The sequence below is a fragment of the Cryptotermes secundus genome, unplaced genomic scaffold (assembly GCF_002891405.2).
Source record: "Cryptotermes secundus unplaced genomic scaffold, Csec_1.0 scaffold261, whole genome shotgun sequence".
In the NCBI taxonomy this organism is placed as follows: Eukaryota; Metazoa; Arthropoda; class Insecta; order Blattodea; family Kalotermitidae; genus Cryptotermes; species Cryptotermes secundus.
In genome coordinates, this window is record NW_019738959.1 from 364,781 (window position 1) to 387,153 (window position 22,373).

General features: G+C 44.0%; 1 protein-coding gene across 1 annotated transcript in view; it reads right to left on the reverse strand.

The window, feature by feature from the left end:
• LOC111871418 (proton-coupled amino acid transporter-like protein pathetic) overlaps window positions 1–20,879 on the reverse strand; it is a 70,475-nt gene extending 49,596 nt beyond the window's left edge. Inside the window, exons 1-2 of the mRNA XM_023864517.2 lie at window positions 20,682–20,879; window positions 20,159–20,253 (exon numbers count right to left, since the gene is read on the reverse strand). Of these exons, the coding sequence (XP_023720285.1) occupies window positions 20,159–20,227 (69 nt within the window). The 5' untranslated portion in view covers window positions 20,228–20,253; window positions 20,682–20,879. The remainder of the gene's footprint in view (window positions 1–20,158; window positions 20,254–20,681) is intronic.
• Between the last annotated feature and the right edge of the window lie 1,494 nt (window positions 20,880–22,373).

The following is a 22,373-nucleotide window of genomic DNA, read 5'->3' on the forward strand; positions in this document are numbered from 1 at the left end:
TCTGGGGATAGATACTGATGTTTCGGAAGAACCTATTGATTCTAGCCTCAGTAAAAAGTAAAAGTAAGTAAAAAGTAAAGCTATCCCTATACCAGGCCATGAAGGCTCATTGGGTTGTGAGACGTTGAGGGTCCCACATTATCTAGACAATCGGCTCAAAGATGGCGGTAAGGTTGTCAGCCTTACGCGCCNAATTCCTGGTACTCATTTCTGTTAGAGGCTGAGTAAACCCCAGGGCCTAGTGCGGCTGGAAGGATTAGGTCAACTGAAAAAAAAAAATCCAATGACCTCATCGGGATATTCTAGCCTCAGTACAGAGGCAAAAAAAAAAAAAGGGTACCAAATTTATCTGAAATTTTTGTAACAATTTGTGACAATGTATGGAGTAAAATGGCAGGAGTCCTCGGCGTAATCTCAGATCACGTGCAGCGTAGTTACGCTTCCCGCTAACCTGACAACACACACTGAAACATCTGAAGGGACATGCGCGTCCTACCATAAATAAATCACAACAAATGAAATACGTCTTGGGACTGTTACGGCCCGTTTGTGTATCTTCTCTTCGTGCCAACACAGACGCCGTATTCCAAGCATTGCTTTTGTTTTCCTGCAAATGGGACACTTTCCAAAAAATGCCGGAGAAAAGGGCAAAAGGAACCAAAAAGCGATCTCACTGTGAGCGACCCTCACAATGATTTTCCGTTAAACACAAAATCATGACCCGGTCAAATGCGCCCAAATCTGTAAACATTCATAGAGTTGGCACGCGGATAAATAGGACAAACGCGGTGTTTAAGTGGGCTCAAAATGGGGCTGGCCTCATTATCGCTAGAGGGACTGCAAACAAGGAATTCAGAAATGAAACCAAGCCACAACAGCAGATGTAGGGCGTCCGGAATTCTAACAGACACGAAACGAACACAAGACCCCGTAAACTTAGCGTCTTCCGGAATTTGAAGCTGTGCAGTCCTGTAAGTATACACAGAGTTTCGAAGAAAACATTTGCTTCCATCTTCGGGGTAAAAACCGTGTATCACGTAATGTTAGGAAAAAACGAACTGGTGTTTTAGCTTACTTTCCTCATTTTAAAAAGCAAAAAAGGCTTATACGATCTCCATGCTGTCTGTCCCCCTGCTATCAGCTTCTGAACATCAGAACCGATCTTGATGAAACTTGATATATCATGGCACCTGAGACCATCTCGACGGCGTACTTCGTAAATCCCTCCCATCATTCTGTCTGTGTCTGTTATGTGTATTCCCCTACCGCTGCTGCGCAACGGCTCGATACAATCTTTACAGCACCAACGAATACACAAGCAATAGAAAAATTGTTGGGCGCGTCGTTTTATATGCAGTCCGTGTAGTATCTAAGGCCAGTCTGTGGGTGTATCCCCATATCGTTGCTAGGTAACGGCTCAGTAAAGACGTTCTCGCGGCAGCGCAGAATTGTTGGACGCGTCGTTTTGTGCTGTCCTTGTAGTATCAAAGAAAAGTAGGCGATCAGTTCTTCCCAGAACTTCTTGTTTAAGTTGGTTATTTAACGACGTTTTCAAGCATCAAGGTTCGGTAATGTCGGGACTGGTTTTAAGAGCGATCCATGGGAAGGATGTAAAATTAATGGAATTCTGAGGCACTGAAAGGGCCGAACTTGCAGATGGGAGGAGCCTAAGAACGGACCAACAGCAGCGGAGTAAAGTGAATGGAATCCTATGGCATGTTTCCTTATTTAATGATTAGAGATAGTGAGGCGTTCTTTACAAAATAAAGGAAACAACGCGATATATGGAGATCATGTCTGTCCGTCCGTTCAGCGCCTAAACCACTGAACAGAATTTGTTTCAATTCATCACTGAAGATCTTGACCACAGTACAGAGCAGTTTCTATTTCCGGCCATATGCATCCATAGGAATGTCTACTTTGCATAACATTATAAATGAACGTCATATATCATAAACCGCTAATCGAATGTTTAATAAAATTAAACATTAGAGGTCCTTGCATAATGCTAATAACAACATAGTTGTAGAAAAATAGCAGACATAACTAAAGCAAAAATCTGTTTTATCCAATTGACAGACGACATATAAAGCTAGCCACCAGTAAACAGATCCATATAGATGGGGGGGGGGCAATAGGGCCATTTGACTGAGGCCCTTGGTGTAGTGGGGCTCCAAATAAACTCAAAATTTAATTTATAATACGTAAAAACGAATATGGAAATTCCGTAAATAATTTGTATTACATAATTTAAATTTTATCTCAATAATTATACGAAATTTTATTTTGAGAGTAATTATTAAATGTTTATATGGGTTTCGGAGTGCAGTTGGGGGTCCCACAGTGGTGGGGTCAATCTTACCTCTCTGACTTCCTACTCAGGGGTGTCATGTGCCCCATTTTCTATCGATCAACTTCTACAGATACAAATAATGCTGTTGGAAATTTTGGGCGCTACGTTATGGAGCTTGTTAAATCACACAAGAACAGAATTGCCCGTTCTTCCCCCAGTGCATGGCTCCTTTCCTCGTCAGTACCACAATATACAGTGGCTAAATATTTAAAGAAGGAATGACGCTCAGATTAAGGTATCACGGTTTACCTACGTAATTAATGTGGATCGGAACGCGGATCTTAATCAAACCCAGGAACTGTACCGCAAAATTAGCATATCGCTTTAACAGCCGCCGGTCAAGTATCCGCGGCGGTCTAAGGCATGAACCGTCTTCGCTCGCTCGGAAGCCGGAATCGTGGGTTCAAATCCCAAGCAAGGCATGGATGTTTGGTGTGTGTATGCGTTTATTCTGTGTTTGTATTGTCCTGTAATTGGGTAGAGGCCTTGCGATGGGCTGATCACTCGTCCAAGCAGTCCTACCGTCTGTAAATTGATCAAAATGAAAAAAAAAAAAAACAAAAAAAAACAGCATTGACGCCGTAAGGTTTAAGAGGGACGGATTAAGTAATTAAGTAAGCTTTAAAAACAGCGGCTGAAGTAAAAATATACAGCAATCACTTAACGGGCGCTTTTGGAAGAAAGAATTTTAAATCAAATTATGAAGATTACGACTAAATCTTAGTAAGATTTGAGGTTTTCACGGCAGTGACTATGAAGAAAGCTGTCTTCTGGGATTTGGCGCCCTGTAGATATTTTGTTAACCGACGTTTCGGAGGAACACATCACCTCCATCTTCAGGGTATAAGAAATCCTCAATCACTGAACAACACTTGTCAGTAAAACTACAGCTTTATAAATACCTGAGACCAGGCTCTGTCGAAGGAAGACAAACTAATAATATATAATAAAAATCGTGAGAAAGCAAGCGCAGAACTGAAACTAAGAAAGAAAGGGAGGTGAAAATTGTATGCAACAAACCAAACTCATTGAAACCAATGCATAAGATTAAATGGAGAATTTGTGAAGCGATTTTGTGCCCACCGCTAGCGTCAGTGTCGCAGCTCCCTGCAACTTCACTGAAGACAGCAAAAGAAATCAAATTTCATAAACACCATAAAATTTAAACATAAAATAATATTTATTTACGCTTTACCCCGACATGTTTCGACTTTCAAAGAGCCTTCCTCACGGCTGTAAAAACAATCAGTACTTTCACCAGATCATTCAAGCTTTCCGAAGGGCTGTTTTCTCATTCTAAAAGCTCATACTAAAATCTATATAAATAAATATATCATCTACAAATATGTTATATTGACGCCATATATTTTATAGGTATTAAAATTCTTATATATATTGTGGCACCATTGCTAAACGGTGACTCTGTAAACAGCCGTCGTTACTAGGCAACGCCCGTAACATACACGCACCCAACAAAACAACAGGGTTATGCAACCCGTTTCTAAGCCACGGAAGGGTAAACACGCCTCTACAACAATATAATTATTCTGTAAACGGTGTTTTCTATTCGGTCCGTGCAAAGTGGTTATAAAGAAGACAACTGGGGGAATCCAGTTCAGTTGAGCTCTGCAAGGGACGCTAAGAAGGGATGGAGCTATAGTTCAGGTGACAGTTCAGTTTAATTCCTCATGGGCGGCTGTGACAAAAAGATCTGAGCGCGGGAATCTGAAAATCTCCACTGTTAGAAGCTGCTGCTAGGAGACGACTAGTGAAGACTGAGCAGACTTAGTGTGTGCTAATTATCTGTAAAGTGTGGAGATTAGCGGTGGCGCTGTAATTATTTATAATTACTAGTGGTCTATATAAGTATAATCGATCCCTACCCCGTCTAGAGTCACGTCGCTAAATCGTGACAGTATCACACGCATATATCGTCATCTAATGATTCTCACTGAATCATCTCGTGTCAGACTGCATTACGACGGTACACATTCCGACGTCAAGACCAGCTTCATTTATAAACCCTGATCCTGGAGTGCGCATGCGCGACCGAGGCTACTACGACTCGTGTAGTAATGCCATAATGCAAGCGTGTTTATTTTAAACCAGACTTTCTCGTCCTTCCAGAGCGAGCTGCCGGGTGCGTGAACAAGAGAACCGCCTCAAGTCAAGTATTAATAGACCGTTGTACTCTCTTGGCCGACAGGCAACCAGCAGCTTGTTGGGCACTAATGGCACTGTGTAAACTTCAACGGCAATTGTTGGTTGTTTCTTGGAATCGAGTTCTTTAAAGTACGGTGGTTATTTTATGTACCACCAGCTTTAACATTAGACAAATTTAAAAATATATGCAAAGCGTAACAAGTTCAGTATGTTCACACCTCACTTTTACTTAATTAGCTCTAAAACACTTCAAGACTTATGAAAGCAACTGTACTCGACATAATGTGTTTAATTTTTCTTTACAACGTTTCTTTTTCGAAAGATATCCCCCGCTATAATCAATATTTAGCGAATTAACGTCAAGAACCGTGAAAAAAAAACATGTAGGTGTACGAGTATATGTAAATGTGTCAGTTTTTGGCTGCCCGATTTGTTTTCCAAATATCAGAATATATAGATATACTTTAGTAAACCTCTAACGTACCAAATTTCATGACCAATTCAGCACTTCTAAATTCGTAAAGTCCATACAAGAAGGAAGGATACAGAAACATTAATATGCGTTTCCCACTGATGCAAAGGCACTTGAAAACTCCGCATTCTGCCCACACAGTGTATTTGTGTGTTCCGTATGGTTCTCACAGTAAACAGCGATTGTTTCCCTAAACAGCATTAACCGGCTGGGCGTTGCTATGGAGACGGAGTGTGCTTCCTGTGAGGTACGGACTTCAAGATACTAAAACTCTGCATTCTGCCCACGCAGTGTATTTATGTGTTCCGTATGGTTCTCACAATAAACAGCGATTATTTCCCCAAACAGCATTAACCGGTTGGGCGTTGCTAAGGAGACGGAGTATTTCCATTAAGGAAAGTTGGGAATATAGATAAATACGGATTACGAAGCAGGAGGAAGGGTTATTAAGGGAGAAGACAGAAAGAGTATAGAGATACAAAGGCCAAATGAATGGTAAAGAGATAAAATTATAATGACTATACAAACGCGTTCATATCGCTATGCTTTGGTCCACGACAGTTGGATATTCTGAAACTTTTAGACGCACAGTTTGTAGAGTGTTCACGGTTGGTACGCCTGCTACAGAAGAAAGCGAGCAGGGATGCTGTGTCGTGTCGCTAAACTTGTCGAAGAGAAATAAAAGCAACAAAAATCGGCCGTGATTTTCCATGACGTAGCAGGACCTCGTGTGAAACCACAGCACAGCGGGGAGATGTGAGAAGGAACGGCCAATGAAACTGCTCCAACTCTCTCTGTCTCCACACCGAAGCCTGAACTTCACCTGAATACAGTTTAAAAATTCACTTCGTACCTCACAGGAAACATATTACGTCTCCATGACAACGCCCAACCGGTTAATGCTGTTTAGGGAAATAATCGCTGTTTACTGTGAGAACCATACGGAACACACAAATACACTGTGTGGGCAGAATGCAGAGTTTTAGTATCTTGAAGTCCGTACCTCACAGGAAACACACTCCGTCTCCATAACAACGCCCAACCGGTTAACGCTGTTTAGGGAAATAATCGCTGTTTACTGTGAGAACCATACGGAACACATAAATACACTGTGTGGGCAGAATGCAGAGTTTTAGTATCTTGAAGTCCGTACCTCACAAGAAACACACTCCGTCTCCATGACAACGACCAACCGGTTAAGGCTGGACAGAACAATAATCGCTGTTTATTGTGAGAATCATAGGAAATATGGAAATACATTCTGTGGTCACAATGCATAGTCTTGCTAACGCTAAAGCAGGTGGTTCATATAGTTACCCCTGTTCTTTGAAGAGATAATTTTATGTAGGTTATTTATTGTGCGACATACAACAGTACTTCGAGCTTCACATTTCCGGAAACTGATCCTAACGTAGAAATATCAGGATTTTCATTATCTCCATTGATTCATGTATCTCCACAATACGGTACTTATTAACCTTTCAAAGCATGGTGGTTATTTTATTTACCACCTGCTTTAATATTATGGAAACTTCTCATTGTTTCCCATAGACTCTATTTACGTGTTCCGTATGATTTTCATAATGAGTCGTGACAATTTCCCAGCATTGTCTAGTTCCCAGCCTGTGATTGACTAGCGCTCGATTTACTACAACTAGGTTTTACCTAGCTAAAGCTGCTTACCCAGCCGTTGCTTAGCATTGGCTGGTTCCTAGCCTGTGATTGGCCAGCTCTCGATTTACTGTGGGTGGTTTCCGCACTCCAAACGATATTAACCGTATATATGAGGCAAACTCCGTCTTAAGTGCAACAATTTAATTGTAGTTCTTTCTTCTTCCCTTCCTCCACACTACATGTTTCGGCCCTAAATGGCCATCATCAGGTGTGTATTCTTACGTAGCTGCTACAATGCCCGTAGTTTAAAATTTAAAATCACCAGTCTTTCTAACTGTATGCATGTATAAAATCTTTGTTAATCTACGCGTCAATTTGATTTCTAAAATTGGCACTTTTTTTAAAACTTCTATTCAAATTAAAATGTCTATAAATTTAGTGATCTTTTTCTTTTTCCAAATTATTANACACTCCAAACGATATTAACCGGTTGGTCATTGTTATTGTGACAGTGTTTCCTGTGAGGTATGGACTAGATTGTTTTAGAAGAAACTCGTGTTTCAGATGGTTACGTATCTTATGGTACATTAACCATACTCTTTGCTTCGAGAATTTCAGAGCTGTACCTAGAAGCAGCACTTCTTCGTCACTGAGAGTTGCTTTCCCTGTCAGTGCGAGTACAACATGCAGCCACTAAGACTTTAAACATGGAAGAAGACATAGGAATTCTCAGTTATTAATTAATATCTGATCAGCGCATATTTGGTTCCTTCATGAAACTGTAAAATAATAAAAATAATTAAATATATGTACACTGGGACTGTAATGACTGTTCTGTTATCATATAATCGTAAAACAAACACAACACCGAGCCCTGATAATAGTCACTATAACAGGGTACATACATCATAACAATTAATAAACAGCCTAACACTCACACTGACCTGTTCTTCTGGCAAGGAAAAATTGACCGATATATACAAAACAAATATAGTTTCTCAGTACAGAAATACTCCTTACAATACAATTCCGAAATTCAACCAAAGTAGAAATGTTTAGAGTAAACATTAAATGTTATGTATCACGTGACATCTGGCCCCTTTCCTCTACTAATACCAGAACATCATTCGCAGGGAAGTGATTTTCGTCACAATGTTTAAACATGAAAATCAGGTATCGAAATTTGTTATTTAATGTGGAGCACTGGAGGTAAACAGATCGTGTCGAATAAGTTGCCGAGTCTGGAAGGCGCACACATATGCGAGAAACACGCAAGTTTGTCTGGAAAGGGGGGGGGCTCTGATGCTCGAAACATAACATTCAGAACTTAAAAAAAAATACATAATCACTTTTTAAATCTTCTAAACAAATGCTTTCGTAAAAATGGCGACTTTGGACGAGAGAGAGAGTACTGTTCCTAGCTCTATCTACAGGCAGAATTAATACTATTTGTAACCAGCAAGTGCTGCGCTCTATCCGCTATCATATACGAGTATTAGTACAATTTCAAGCAGAAATGCTGCTGTTTTATTCTATAGAGAAATTAGTACCATAAAATCGTAAACCAGAAGATTTAAAACTGAGAATGCTTTGTTCCCCATTCTTGTCCATCACCTGACATTCTAAATTAACACAAATGTTTCGAAAACTGGATCTGTTTCCTTCCTCAGATTAAAATTCAAACTGGTCCGTCAGGAAGAGCTAATCTCATCACTGGATCCAACGAGACAACTGTGGTGCTTCCCCTCACGCGTTCACATGAGGACAGCAATATCCAGTTTCCGAAACGTTCTTTCAAAATACTAAACCACGGACATCTCTTATTAATCCCGAGAGTAATACACTACCGCCAAAACCCTTTAGAATTAGTCCGCAAGCGAACTATACCGACCGAGCGCCCGCCGCTTGTCGGTGAACTTAGTGCCAGCTTTTGCGGATAGATGGTGTCGCGTGGTCAGCGCAACGGTTCCCCACGGCTGTTAATTTCGGTTTTCTAGACCGGAGCCGCTATTTCCTTGAAATAGCTCCTCAGTTATCATCACGAGGCTGAATTGACCCCGTTCCAGAACCACTACTTCTCAGAAAATCTGGTAGCGCCGGGAATCGAACCCGGACCTCTGGATCTGTAGCCACGAACGCTGATCACTGGACAACAGAGGCGGTCACCCTTTGAATTTACCAAATATTTTTAGTTACATCAGGTTTGTTGAAAACACGAGACATATGGCGACCCTTCTCTGACGAGCAGTCACAAGAACATGAACTGTGTTTCTTGTGCACGGCAATGCAAGGGCTGACGATGAAGCAACAAGGCCGAGTTTGTTGGTTAACTGTGCAGAATATTCGTACGCTGATTGTGGGACTTTCAGGTTATAACGCCGTGTAATCTGGTTAAGTGGTTACAAACGTTTTAGAGAAATTCACTGCCTCCATGTTAAGACATGAGCAACTTCTTCCTGTCTCATCTGACAGGAGACAGAACGGGGCGATGGAAGAAATATGGCTGTGGTTCCAGACCGGGCCGCGAAACCAAGAATGACTGTGCTGGCGAGGACCAGCAGACAAGATCACAACATCCGACATGGTATAACCCGAGCAGCTGTAACGAGTTCGAGTGTCGTAAAAATGAAAAAATAAATTTTGATTAATTATATTTATATTTTCTTAACTTGTACTCTTCTCCAAGAATAATTAGAATGATCAAGTCAAAGAGGATGAGGTTGGCAGGTCCTGTAGCACGAATGGTAGCAAGAGGAATGCATATAGAATATTGTGGGAAGGAAGGAGACCACTGGGAAGACCAAGGCGTAGGTAGGTGGACAATATTAAAATGGATCTTAGAGAGATAGAATGGGGTGGTGTGGGCTGGATTGATCTGGCTCAGGATAGGGACCAGTGGAGGGCTCTTGTGAACACGGTAATGAACCTTCGGGTCCCATAAAATGCTGGGAAATTCTTGAGTAACTGCAGATTTGGCTTCTTCTCAAGAAGGGCTCAGCTCCGTAAGTAAGTAAGTAAGTAAGTAAGTAAGTAAGCAAGTAAGTAAGTAAGTATTATTAGCGTCAAATAAAGTTGAGCGCCTAAAGCCTCATAAGTCAGAAGAGCAAATATTGTTCTCAACAAAAAAATAAAAAAGAATACAACCGAGTTGAAGCGTACTTGGTTGAGGCACTATGCTACAAGCCGGAAGGTCGCGGGTTCAAGTCACGATGAGGTCATTGGACTTTTTCAATTGACCTAATTCTTCCGGCCGCACTATGGCCCTGTGGTTGACTCAGCCTCTAACAGAAACGAGTACCAGGAGTTAATTAAATAATTTTCCTGGGGAGTAAAGCGCGACCGGCGCGTAAGGCTGACAACCTTACCGCCATCTTTGAGCCGATTGTCTAGATAGTGTGGGAGCCTCGACGTCTCACAACGCTATGGGCCTCCACAACCAAGAGGAAGGTGGGAACAACAAATCAGGAAACATATCACACAGAAGAGAGGAAGGACATGGGAGGAAATTGAGGAGCAGGACATCTGAGAAGACAGAGACAGATGAACAGCGTTAGTTGCTAGGCGATCCTCATAAAAGCGTAGACGTTAAAAGAGAAAATTAAAATACAGATAAAAATGTATCTGTGCTTAATAAAATACCAAAGCATGGAGGTTGAGGGAGTGGAGGTATAGTTCCACGCATTCTTGATCACAGCAGTAGATGAATGTAAGCGGTCACTTTCACGCCCCGGCCATTTTTACCTCTGTGGAAATAACCCCTACAGTAATTGGAAAGGAGCCAGACAGAAGATTCTGTCTAGAATCGAACCCCGATTCCTCGCTCGTCCAGCCTGTAGTCCAGTTACTGAGCTGATTGAAATGTCCCAGCTCCCACATAGACCCAAAATCAAGTTTTTACAATGTTGATGGCCCAGATGCAGTAGCACTTTGGAAACCCCTGTGTGCCGGTGTCGAGTTTCGAAGTGCGTGAAGTGCGCCGTGCAGTCATGAAGGCGTGAAGGCACGGCCGTGAAGGTAACAACGCACCATATCCGCGATAAACCGACACCTCACGGCTCGTTAAAACAGAAAGAAACTTGTTGCCAAGCAGATGCATTCTTGGCCCTGCTTTCTGAAGCATAGAAACGGCTGGCAGGGCCTGCTCGTGGACACCAACTCAAAGCCGTCATATATGTACAAGAATATAGACTTTGTTTCATTTTCACCTTGTTTACCTTTATCTCCTTCCGCTTGTTTTCTCCTTATCATTCTGTTTCTTATGCATTATTTATTAACTTCCTCTCCCTACTTCTTACACTAGTTTCCTTATCTTTTTTCCCTTTTTCTCGTCCCCTTCCTCTCTGAATCTCAGTCGGCTATCACGAACGAGTCTTTGCACCCACTTCTTCAGTCCCTGCGAGCAAACGCAGAGATGTCGCCTCGGTTAGGTCAAGACCACTCCCAATTCACCATTCAATTATCATCAAATACTACATAGCTTCGATAGTAACAGTGTCGTTAAATAACCAACTAACCAACCATCCTCTTATTTTCCATTTTGTGGATTTTACTAGCGTGTAATGGTAGGATAATTGATGAATTGGAAAGGATTTGCAAGGAAGCCGTCATGAGCCAACAAAGACACTATCCTGACATTTACCTGGAATGACTGAGGAATCACGGAAAACCTCAGGGCACGATATCCGATGTGCTGGCCTCGTGATTCGAACACAGCACCTCCAAATACGAGTATAGAGCTTTATCGCTACGCTAACCCGCTGGGCCGAAACATTAGTTAACTATCTTCCAGATTACACGGCGTCACCTACCAGAGGGCAGAGCGTCACCCGTCATCGCCGTGGGAACCTCACATCTTACGGCAAAGAAAAAGACAAACTCCGTCGCTTTACAATGTTATATTTCAGCATCCTGTTACACTCACACAATATAGTATATGGATAAATACCGTCTTAAGTGCAACAAATTTTATTGTAGTTTTTACTTCTTTTTCCTCCTCCACACTACATGTTTCGGCCCTAAATGGCCATCATCAGGTGTGTATCACTCACGTAGCTGTTACACTGCTTGTTAAAATTTAAAATTACCAGTCTTTCTAATTGTATAAAATCTTTGTTAATCTACACGCGTCGATTTGATTTTTTAAATTAGCAAACGTATTAAAGATAAGCAGCGACACACACAGAGAGCTCCTACACTGAACAACACATGAACAACGATAAAAACAAGAAGTGGCCGCTGCAGCACCGTAGATATAGGGCATGTACCCTGAAAAAATTTTAACTAAAAATTTGAAAAAGAAAGAACAGAGATCTTATAGACATTTTAACTTGAATTAAGTTTTAAAAAGTGCTAATTTAAAATTCAAATCGACGCGTGTAGATTAACAAAGATTTTATACAATTAGAAAGACTGGTAATTTTAAATTTTAACAAGCAGTGTAACAGCTACGTGAGTGATACACACCTGATGATGGCCATTTAGGGCCGAAACATGTAGTGTGGAGGAGGAAAAAGAAGTAAAAACTACAATAAAATTTGTTGCACTTAAGACGGTATTTATCCATATATATCCGTCGCTTTAGTCCGCAAGCGAACTATACCGATCGCGCGACTGCCTATTGTCGTCGAAGTTAGTGCCAACTTTAGCGGACAGAGGGTGTCGCGTGGTCAGCGCAACGAATCCCCACGGCCGTTAATTTCGGTTTTCTAGACCGGAGCCGCTATTTCCTTGAAATAGCTCCTCAATTATCCTCACTATTTCTCAGAAAATCTGATAGCGCCGGGAATCGAACCCGGGATCTCTGGATCAGTAGCCAGGAACGCTGACCACTAGACCACAGAGGTAGCCCACATCTTACGACGTTACGTTAAATTCATTTTGTTCAATATTCATCCCATACATGGCCAGTAGTACACGCAACTTCGCAGACTCATCATGCAAATTAAGAGAGGCATGGAAAAGTTGAGGTTTTCACGGCGGTGACTATAAAGAATGCCGTATACTGTAATGTGGCGCCTCATAGATATTGTGTAAACCGACGTTTCGGAGGAACCCATCACCTCCATCTTCAGGGTAGAAAAATCCGCTAGCGAGGTACCAGCAGTCTGCAGCCACTTGCTCTTTGCACGCGAATTTATCTACCTAAAGATGGAGTCGATACGTTCCTCCAAAACGTCGCTTTACACAATATCTACACTGTGCCACATCCCAGGAGACGGCATTCTTCATGAGATAGGCATCTCCTCGTAATCTTCAGCTACTCGAGACTTCTTCCGATATGGCGAATATTTAAGAAAATCCAACGGGAAAATGATTTATGAATCGACGCCGTGCAGTAGGCCCGTCTGTACGGCGATAAGGTTCACTGCGTGTGGTCTTTATCTGCACTGCATTAACATCAGGGCCAAGGAATTAAGCAAACTCACAAGGAACACGACTGTTCCATTAAGTACAGGTTCCTGGTAACGGAGGTACTTAACATAAACATTTATACGGTAACAGCCATGACAGTGCCTCTCTCTGGCAGCGTCCCACTGGTAATACAGCCACCAACACAATCTCTTTGGTAACAGGGCTGTCTACATATCACCTTTGCGGTAACAGAGCTATGATAGTGCCTCTCTCGGGCAGCGTCCCACTGGTAATACAGCCACCAACACCATCTCTTTGGTAACAGGGCTGTCTACATATCACCTTTGTGGTAACAGAAAAGTTAACACGTCTGTTTGCCAAAAGAACCACTAACAAGCTGCCTTGTCGGTAACATACATGGCAACATGTCATCTCCTTGGTAACAAATCATCAATCTGGCAACAGAAGCACGAACGTACCCACCTTCCTGGTAACAACCGAAAATTCCGTCTCAGATAATGCAAAGCGAAGGTTTCCTTGGCCATCCATAGTTCTGGACACTCCTGACTGGCGTAAAGTGAAGTTCCTAGTTTACAGCCTTCTCTCTTATCTATGTGACAAGCAGGTTGGGGCAATCCCACATCAACCCGACCTGGCGCCAAAGCAGTTCTGCGGCGAGGCCTGGTACCCGCACACGGCAATGTTAATGGGAAATCAAATTAATTACCCTTCAAGATCTTAATTACACATACTTCTGCACAATGTGATTCTGCATATTAAACTGACAAGGCTGACGTTCATATACACAGAATGTGCTTTTTACACCTGGCCTCTAAGGTTGCAAGTGAGGGGAAATACGGAAAATAGAGGGGCAGTGGTCGTTAACTCTGATAGAGACGCGAGGGAGGGTGACACACTGTACTTAAGAACCTACACGTCCTACAGCCCTTATGGTACAACAGGAGAGAGAGCCTAAAGATAGAGGCAGTAAGTTCCTCCAAAATGTCGATGGATTTCTACCGGAATACACGGCGTCACATGCCAGCAGAAATTCACTGGACCGTACTGGGCTGGAGTTGTTCGTTGAGTCAGTTGAGAGTTGCAGGTGTGAGAAGCTGGCAGCTGAGGCCAGGCAGTTCTGGAATCCAGGGGATGGGGGAACGTCCGCTGTTAGAAGCCGCTACCAAGAAACGGCTAGCGCTGTAATTACAGGCAGTGTGTGACTCAGTGAGACTGTCATAGTCATTTGTAGTTACGAGTGTTAAGTGTCCCGTAAATCCGATAACCAACCTCAACCCCGTTTCTAGTCAGTCAAGTTACCATACTGTAATATTTCTTTACATATACCACACAGAGAAAGTCAGCAGATATAGGGATCTCTCAACAGCGAGTGTCCCAGATATCATAATTACAAAGCTTGTTTTTGTTTAGAAAAATGCATGTGAATTCCATTAAATTAAAGCCGTAAAAATGGGGCGTACAAGCTCCCATGAATACAGATGTGCTGACGAGCTGTGTGTTTTGTTGAATGGTTTTATCAATCAGACAATTCAGCCTCGTTACAGAAACCACTTTGCGGCTCCTGAGAACGGTCACCCCCCGCCAGGGTGAGGAAACTGACCGGCCTTGCGCCATGCACCAAGCGCGCATGTACCTAGGTCACGTGACTCAACATTCTTTTGTTAACACGTCTCGCCTGCAGAGCGCCAGAATAAAACTGCATATACATCTTTCTATGTTGTGCATATGCAATGGTATGACAGGGGTGTCCAGAACTGCAATCCATGAGGTTTCTTTCTGGTGGTAGGGGTTAGTTGAGACCCTTGGTAAGTTGGTACCGCCCCCCACAAATGAGGCTCTTCTACTTGTCCCTAATTTAAGGGGTAGGAGGTTATTTGCGAAGACAGAGCTAAAGACTTCGCCTTAAAACATAAATTTTGGGACCACTGAGAACAAATTAGGGCTCTATTTTCCAGGTAAGTTTGTACTAAGAACATTACTGTTGACTAAACTCGTCACAGAGTCGTGTACACTCTGCCTCAAATATCTCTAAATGCGCATTATATTTATACAGCGAGATTTCCAATGAGGGGACCTCTTTCTTTTAGTTTCTTTGGGTGGGGTGAAACCGAGTCCACTTCGTACGTCATCCACTAATTGTCCTCTTGTACCAGCCCCGGATGATAGATGATGAATGTGCAGCGGCCAGTGGATTGATAACTGGCAGGGGAAACCGTAGTACTCGGAGAAAACCTGCCCCACTGCCACTTTATCCACCATCTTGGCTCGAACCCGGGCCGCCGTGGTGGGAAAAGGNGTTGAAGAAGTTGCTAGCTTCACAGGTCACGCACGCAGAGTCAGAAACTGCATACACAGTCTAACAATTCAAGAACATCTTCTCAACATTTGTTTAATTATCTCGAAATAGTTAAAGCCTTATGGGAAAAGTGTACTGGACACAAAATGTGTTTCATTCTCCTGTATAACTATCGCTCGAAACACCCTTCGCTCCCACAAACACCCTGTGATTAACTAACTAAGCAGCATGCCATGAAGACGTACGGGGGAGTGGAGGTATAGCTCCACCATTCTTGAATTCGGTACTAGATGTAGGTGAATGGTCAGCTTCACGCCCCGGCCACTTTACCGCAGTAGCCCCCAGTATATGTGGGTCCCAGAGGCGGTCTGGACGCTGTAGAGTATAGAAGAATTTCTTACAATTATCGGTAATCGAACCCCAGCCCGTGGATACACCGACTGATCTACCTCGGCGGTAGATTAAACGCACGTGGGGATTCAAGTAAAATTTTCGTTATTGTCGGAAGAATTTAAAGAAAATTGTAACAGTAGTAGAAGCTCCCAGTAATAAAGCACAGGTAACAGGCTGTGGAGGCCCATGGGGTTGTGAGACGTCGAGGCTCCCACATTTTCTCTAGACAATCGGCTCACAGATGGCGATGAGGTTGTCAGCATTACGCGCCGGCCGCACTTTGCTCCCAGGAAGATTGCATGTACTCATTTCTGTTAGAGGCTGAGACGACCCTAGGGTCATAGTGCGGCTGGAAGGAATAGGTAAATTGAAAAAATCCACCTCATCGGGACTCGAACCAGCGACCTTCCGGTTTGTAGCATAGTTCCTCAAGCAACTACGCTAATGCGTGTCCCTTTCGATAATAAGGTACATGAAAATCTAGTCAGCCGCTCTTGACTAGTTACATACGGGCGGACAAACGTGACGAAGCTAGCGAAATTTTTTTTTTGAATCCGACGTCGGCAAAGCGTAACTGACTTCACTCCCCCCCCCCAATACCGATACTGATAAACGTTGCATCTGCCGCTAGATCTCCGAAACACTTCAGCTGGCCTCCGGCCCGGAGTCGGAAATTCCTGCACCATATCCGGTCTGTGCTCTTATCCCAAGCGTAATCACTGTTTCCACAGGCGACAGGGGGCTGTCTGTGACCCGCGCTACACTGTGCTCAGGATATCCTGCCCACTTCCTGCACTTCGCGTTTCTCGAACTGAAGTGCCAGAGAGTAGAGACAGAACTGCTTCAAATCGTAATAAAAACCGCGGGTAATACCAAACCGTGGATAATATACAACCCGGCCTGATATGGAACCATGGATGATATAGATCCACGGGTATTATGCAGCCACGGGTATTATGCAGCCACTGGTATTATGGAACCACGGGTTTTATGGAACACTTTATTCACACTTTCCATCACAAACAAAATGAACGTGAAGCCTCTGAAATTCGTAAGGTTGCAGCTCTCATGTAATTTCCATAACACAATTCTTTGCCTCTGGCATATCAGCTAACTCCATACCTTGAAGAAATATGCCGCCAAGGGCATACAGTTAAACCCTCGCTAATCCGGTTATAGTTAATCCGGATCGAAATATGAAAAATAAAAAAAAACTTGTTCACAGTTGAGTAAAGCAAAGTAAAACTATCCCTGTAACAGGCCGTGGAGGCCCATAAGGTTGTGAGACGTCGAGGCTCGCATATTTCCTAGAAAATCGGCTCACAGATGACGGTGAGGTTGTCAGCCCTACGCGTCGTCCGCCCTTTACCCCTGAGAATATTCCAAAAACATTCCTGGTACTCATTTATGTTAGAGGCTGAGTCGACCACAGGGCCNTCTCACAGATGGCGGTGAGGTTGTGAGCCCTACGCGCCGGCCGCCCTTTACCCCCGAGAATATTCCAAAAACATTCCTGGTACTCATTTCTGTTAGAGGCTGAGTCGACCACAGGGCCATAGTGCGGCTGGAAGTATTAGGTCAATTGAAAAAAAATCCAGCGACTGCATCGGGATTCGAACCCGTGACCTTCCGGCTTGTAGCATAGTGCCCCCCTCACAGTTGAGTGCATATTTTAAAAGACACGGGGCATTCAGGAAGGCAGATGAGTCATTTGTCTGTTCAGACAGAACTTGAGACAGTCTCTTCAGACCTGCATCAGTACGTTCAGAAACAAACTTCTGAGTCTTCTATCGATAAATGTACTGCCTTCTTACAGTTCTGAAATAAAAGCTCTGCAGTGATTTTTTTATTTATTTTCATCAGCACCGCTTATAGCACTAAGCTGTCCGCTTGTTTGTGTTCTTTGTCTTTTAGGGCTACCTTTAGGAGTCGCTACAGCGACTGGCTACGGGCTGCACGGCCGAGGGGTCTGATTTCGAGTCCCGGTAGAGTCAACAATTTTCTCCTCTCCGCGTCGTCCAGACCGGCTGTGGGGTCCACCTAACCTCCTATCCAATGGGTACCGGGGGCTCTTACCCCTGGGGTAAAGTGGCGGGGGGTGAAGCTGACAACTCACCTCCAGCTAGTGCCGAGGTCAAGAAAATGTGGATCTATACATCCACTTCCCCATACGCCTTCATGGCCTAGTGCTTAATTAGTTAAGCACAGAGACAACTTTACCTTTTATGACTACATTTTGCTTCACTACTCTGGATTATCGCTTAATCTGAACCAGCTCCCCTCAATTACTCCAGATTAACGAGGAATTAATCTAATTACATTTCTGAATTTGGTAGCTGCGCTTGTTTGAAATTGGCATTTTGAAAGAAGCATCCAACCTACGCATTTGGCAGTAGCGCATCAAATTCTCGGCGGCTGTTACACTGATCCCTCTGGACTCTCCTTGTCCCTGGAGCGGACTCCTGAACAAAGCTGATATTTGCTCAGCTAGTCAAATCTCCCAGCTTCATTACCGCACTCACGAGAGCGCTCCACTCTTCCCCACCCTCAGCCAGATAAATCCAGTCAATAGTATCCCATCCTCCTTGTCTCAGATCCATTTTAATATGATCCTCCCACCTATGTAAATATTTTTGTAGTGGCCTCTTTCCTTCTAAATCTCTTCTCTCTCTCATGCCTGCTACATGCTTTTCCATCTTGTCCTTGAATATTAGAAGTAACTTCACAGAGCTGAGCCCTTCTTGAGAAGCCGCCAGTTGTGCAGCTACTCAAGAACTTCCCAGCATTTTATGGATCCCGAAGGTTCATTGCCGTGTTCACAACAGTCCTCCGCTGGTGCATATCCTGAGCTTGATCATACCCTTCCCTTCCCTGTGGCGCTACAGCCCCAATTTGGGCCTAGGCCTACCTCCATGAAACTCTCCGTTTCACTTCAGTTTACTAGATCTTACACATTCGGTAGGACTCCTTGGGCGAGTGATCAGCTCGTCGCAAGGCCTCTACCTGTAGACAAACACAGAAAAACGCACATAAACATCCATGCCCTGAGTGGGATTCGAACCCACGATCCCGGCTTCCGAGCAAGCGAAGACAGTGCACGCCTTAGACCGCTCGGCTACCGTGACCGGCGAGCTTGATCATACCACCCTATCATATTTCTCTCAGATCCATTTTAATATTATCCACCGAGTTACGTCTTGGTCTTCCTACTGGCCTCTTTCCTTCTGGCTTTCCCACCTTATATATATTTCTCTTCTCCCCGAGGAATATTATGAAGTAACACGCGTTAAACCAGTTCGCCAAATCAGAATTTCTGTAGGTCTAGCCGCGCTGTGTCCCCTGTAAATATGCGCTCCAGCAACACATCATCTGAGGCACAAGCAGCTATGGATGACAGACGGGTCTACCTGAATCGTAAGATTTATTGCTTTATTTCCAGAACCACTTTCCTCTGTCACGAACTCAACAGGAATGTGTCCCTTCCTTACGCCAACAGAGCGAATTTGGAGAAAGGGAATATGACAAGTGGCTTACACAGAAAACTTCTGTGGTCGTGGGTGGGTATGTGTGCTTTGAAAACAAAACTAAAAATATTTCTGAAAAACAATATACTCTTGGCCGAATTTGGACGCTAAATTGTGGGCAAAAATGCATAACGTTTCGAAGGAACATATTGCCGTCATATTCAGGGTCAAAAAGCCAAGAGATCAACCTCGGAGCTGTACAAAGCCAAGAAGTCTGTTCATCTGTGAATTAATACGGGACTATACAGTGTCACTGTGCAATACTGCTCCACTGATAACGCTGGGGGCGCCTAATGCCGGGATATAAGTTCAAGTTAGGCCACGACCGCTTCCTTCCATAGCCTTCCGAATGCTGTGTTACTAGCAGCGTCGTTAAAAGGAAAAAGCCATCCCTGTAATAGGCCATGGAGGCCCATAGGGTTGTGAGACGTCGAGGCTCCCACACTTCATAAACGGTGCGTTCCCGGTGAGGTACGAACTTTATTTTATGTACTACACAGAGCACTTCGTCGACAAGCGGCGGTCGCTCGGTCGGTATAGTTCCCTTGCGGACTAAAACCACGGATTTTCTCTTTGTTCCACGCAGAGCAGACCCGCGAGTCGGTCAGTAGGACGTCCAGAGTCGTGAGACAGTAAAATATGGTCCTGCGGGTCTCGGAAGAAAGAACCACTGTGCTGGCGAGGGCCAACAGCAATTTGTCAGTCGGCCGGCCGATCAGTCCGTCTCTAAATGATTAATATCAGAGGATCTTAAACACAATAGGTGACGTCACCTATGTTCCAATACAGAGACAAAAACAATCAATAAAAATATTTTCATATTTCACCGTAAATTTATAAAAACATATTTCTGGGTGCTCCCTTCCTGTCCCCCCCCCCCTTCGGATGATACAATCCACTCTCTGGGAGCCCTCTCTCGGATAAGAGGCAGCAAAAGAAACCAAGCGAAGTACAAGTTTGATAACACTCACCCCTGGCGTCAGCAACATTTGTTGGGGAGTATGAGCCCCAGCTGGGGTCTTCAATCCTTTTCGGCTCATCTGATGTGGATCACAGCCAAATTCCCCTGCAAAATTTCGCACCGTAAAGACTGTTCTACGAAAACCTCTACCTACTTTAACGAAACAGTTTTCTCGAGAGTCAGAAATCGCAACGAACCTTATTCTTGATGCTGAGAATCTGCTCTTGAGTTTATGCATCGTATGCCCAAACTGTTTGCGAACTCGCCCACCACACTAACTTTCACCGTGAAGACAGACGTAACATATGACTGCGAAACGTCAGTACTTCATCACACAATGAAAATACCCAAAAGCAGAATCAACAGCTGAACCACTGTGTACGTCTAACTCATCAAATGTTATTTCAATTTGGTGATATCCTTGTTATGAGGCCCTAAAATTAATATTAATTAAGATTAAACAGCTTAAAAAACGTTCGACTTTAGACTTGATTAATGCAGACACTAAAACAGAAACATGCCACTATACTCACAGCAGAAGAAATGGAATTGGGTATTGTTGCGAGGATATTCTGCTCAATATGAGTGTATCAGCTGATGGTAGGTCACCCGTTCCCTAAATGATAAACTACAACTGATATTTGACTCCCGACGACTTGGTGGAACTGAGACCTACTGGAAGCCCTCCGTACACGTGCTCTGCTCTTTGGCGGCTGACCGGGAGTGTGTGAGTGTCTGTTGCAGACACAGTCTTGTATACATTCCACCGGGGACAGCTTCCCGCGTGGCCCCCTCTCCCGGCACCGTATTTTGGTTCCCCTACCCGCGTTACGTCACTCCCCCCACCACTACACGCCTCCTGCCCTCCTCGGCCCAATTTTAGATGCAATAGTGGAAAGATAGCTTAACTCCCGCGCCGTCGGGTCGCCCTCTGTCAAAGCTGCAGTGTTTTAGGTCATGACACCCCACTTCCCTAAGGAACAAAACATTCTGGGATGTGACGCCGTGTATTTCTGTAGGAGGAGCAAGAAATAAAGTAAACTGCTTGCTTTCTTGGCTTACTCTTCGACCCTGAAGATGGAGGCACTGCGTTCCTCCGAAACGTTGACAAACAAGTACTGGAAAAGATTTAGAAGGAAGTGGACGTGGCCAAGTCGAGGTACTGTCCCTATATTTGCTAGGAGGGACTGAGGGAAACCACGAGAAATTCAATCAGGACAGACGGTAACCCGACCGAGGTTCGAGGAGAGCACCTCCTGAATACAAATACAGAGCGTTACCGCTACGACACCATGTTCAGTACTTGGAAACATATCTAACTAACTGAAGCTGCCAGTCGCTCAGCTACTCAAGTATTTGCCAGCATTCTATGGAACCCGAAGATTCTTAACCGTTGAAAACACACACTGATTTCATATCATATGTACTAAATACAGACCTACATATTGGGAAGGCTTTCATACTTCCTCCTCTTCCTCTTCTTCCTCTCCCTCCTCTTCCTCATTTTCCTCTTCATCTTCTCCTTCCTCCTTCCCCTCTTCTCCCTCTTCCTTCCCTCTTCTCCCTCCTCCCACCCCTCGTAGCCCTCTTCATCCTCGTGTTCTTATCCTTCCTCCTCCTCCTCCTCCTCCTCCTTCTTCTTCTTTGACCAGTCTCTTCTTTTTCTCATCTTCCTCACTCTTATCTTACTTCTTCCTCTTCTTCTCCTTCCTCCTACTTCCTTTCCTTCTCCTGTTCTTATTCTTCTCCTCCTCCTACAGCTATGGCGGACTAGGCCTCCTTCACTTCAGAATCAGTTTCTCGAACTGAGAATCTTGTAGACAGTTGGCAGGCCTGCCTTCACGAGAGCCGGTCTGGCGCAGTCGCTCCTGGTGAGATGCGAACCCACAATCCCACTGTTCGCGGAGGCGGAGGGAAGGCAAGAGATATTTATTTGCTCCACAGCGTCCAGACCGGCTCTAAAGCCCAACCAGCCTCCTCTCCACACGGGGGTAAAGAGGCTGGGACGTGAAGCTGACCGCTCACTTTCATCTAGTGTCGACGTTAAGAATCTGTAGAACTACACCTCCACTCCCCTATACGCCCTCATGGCGTGGTGTTTGATTAAGCACAGAGAGAAATTTACCTCCACAGAATTTATTTCTAGGACATTTTAATCACTGCCGAACCAAATACTGCAGCTTTTTGAGAAATGGTGCCGTTTCGTGTTTGCCTTGCTCACAAGG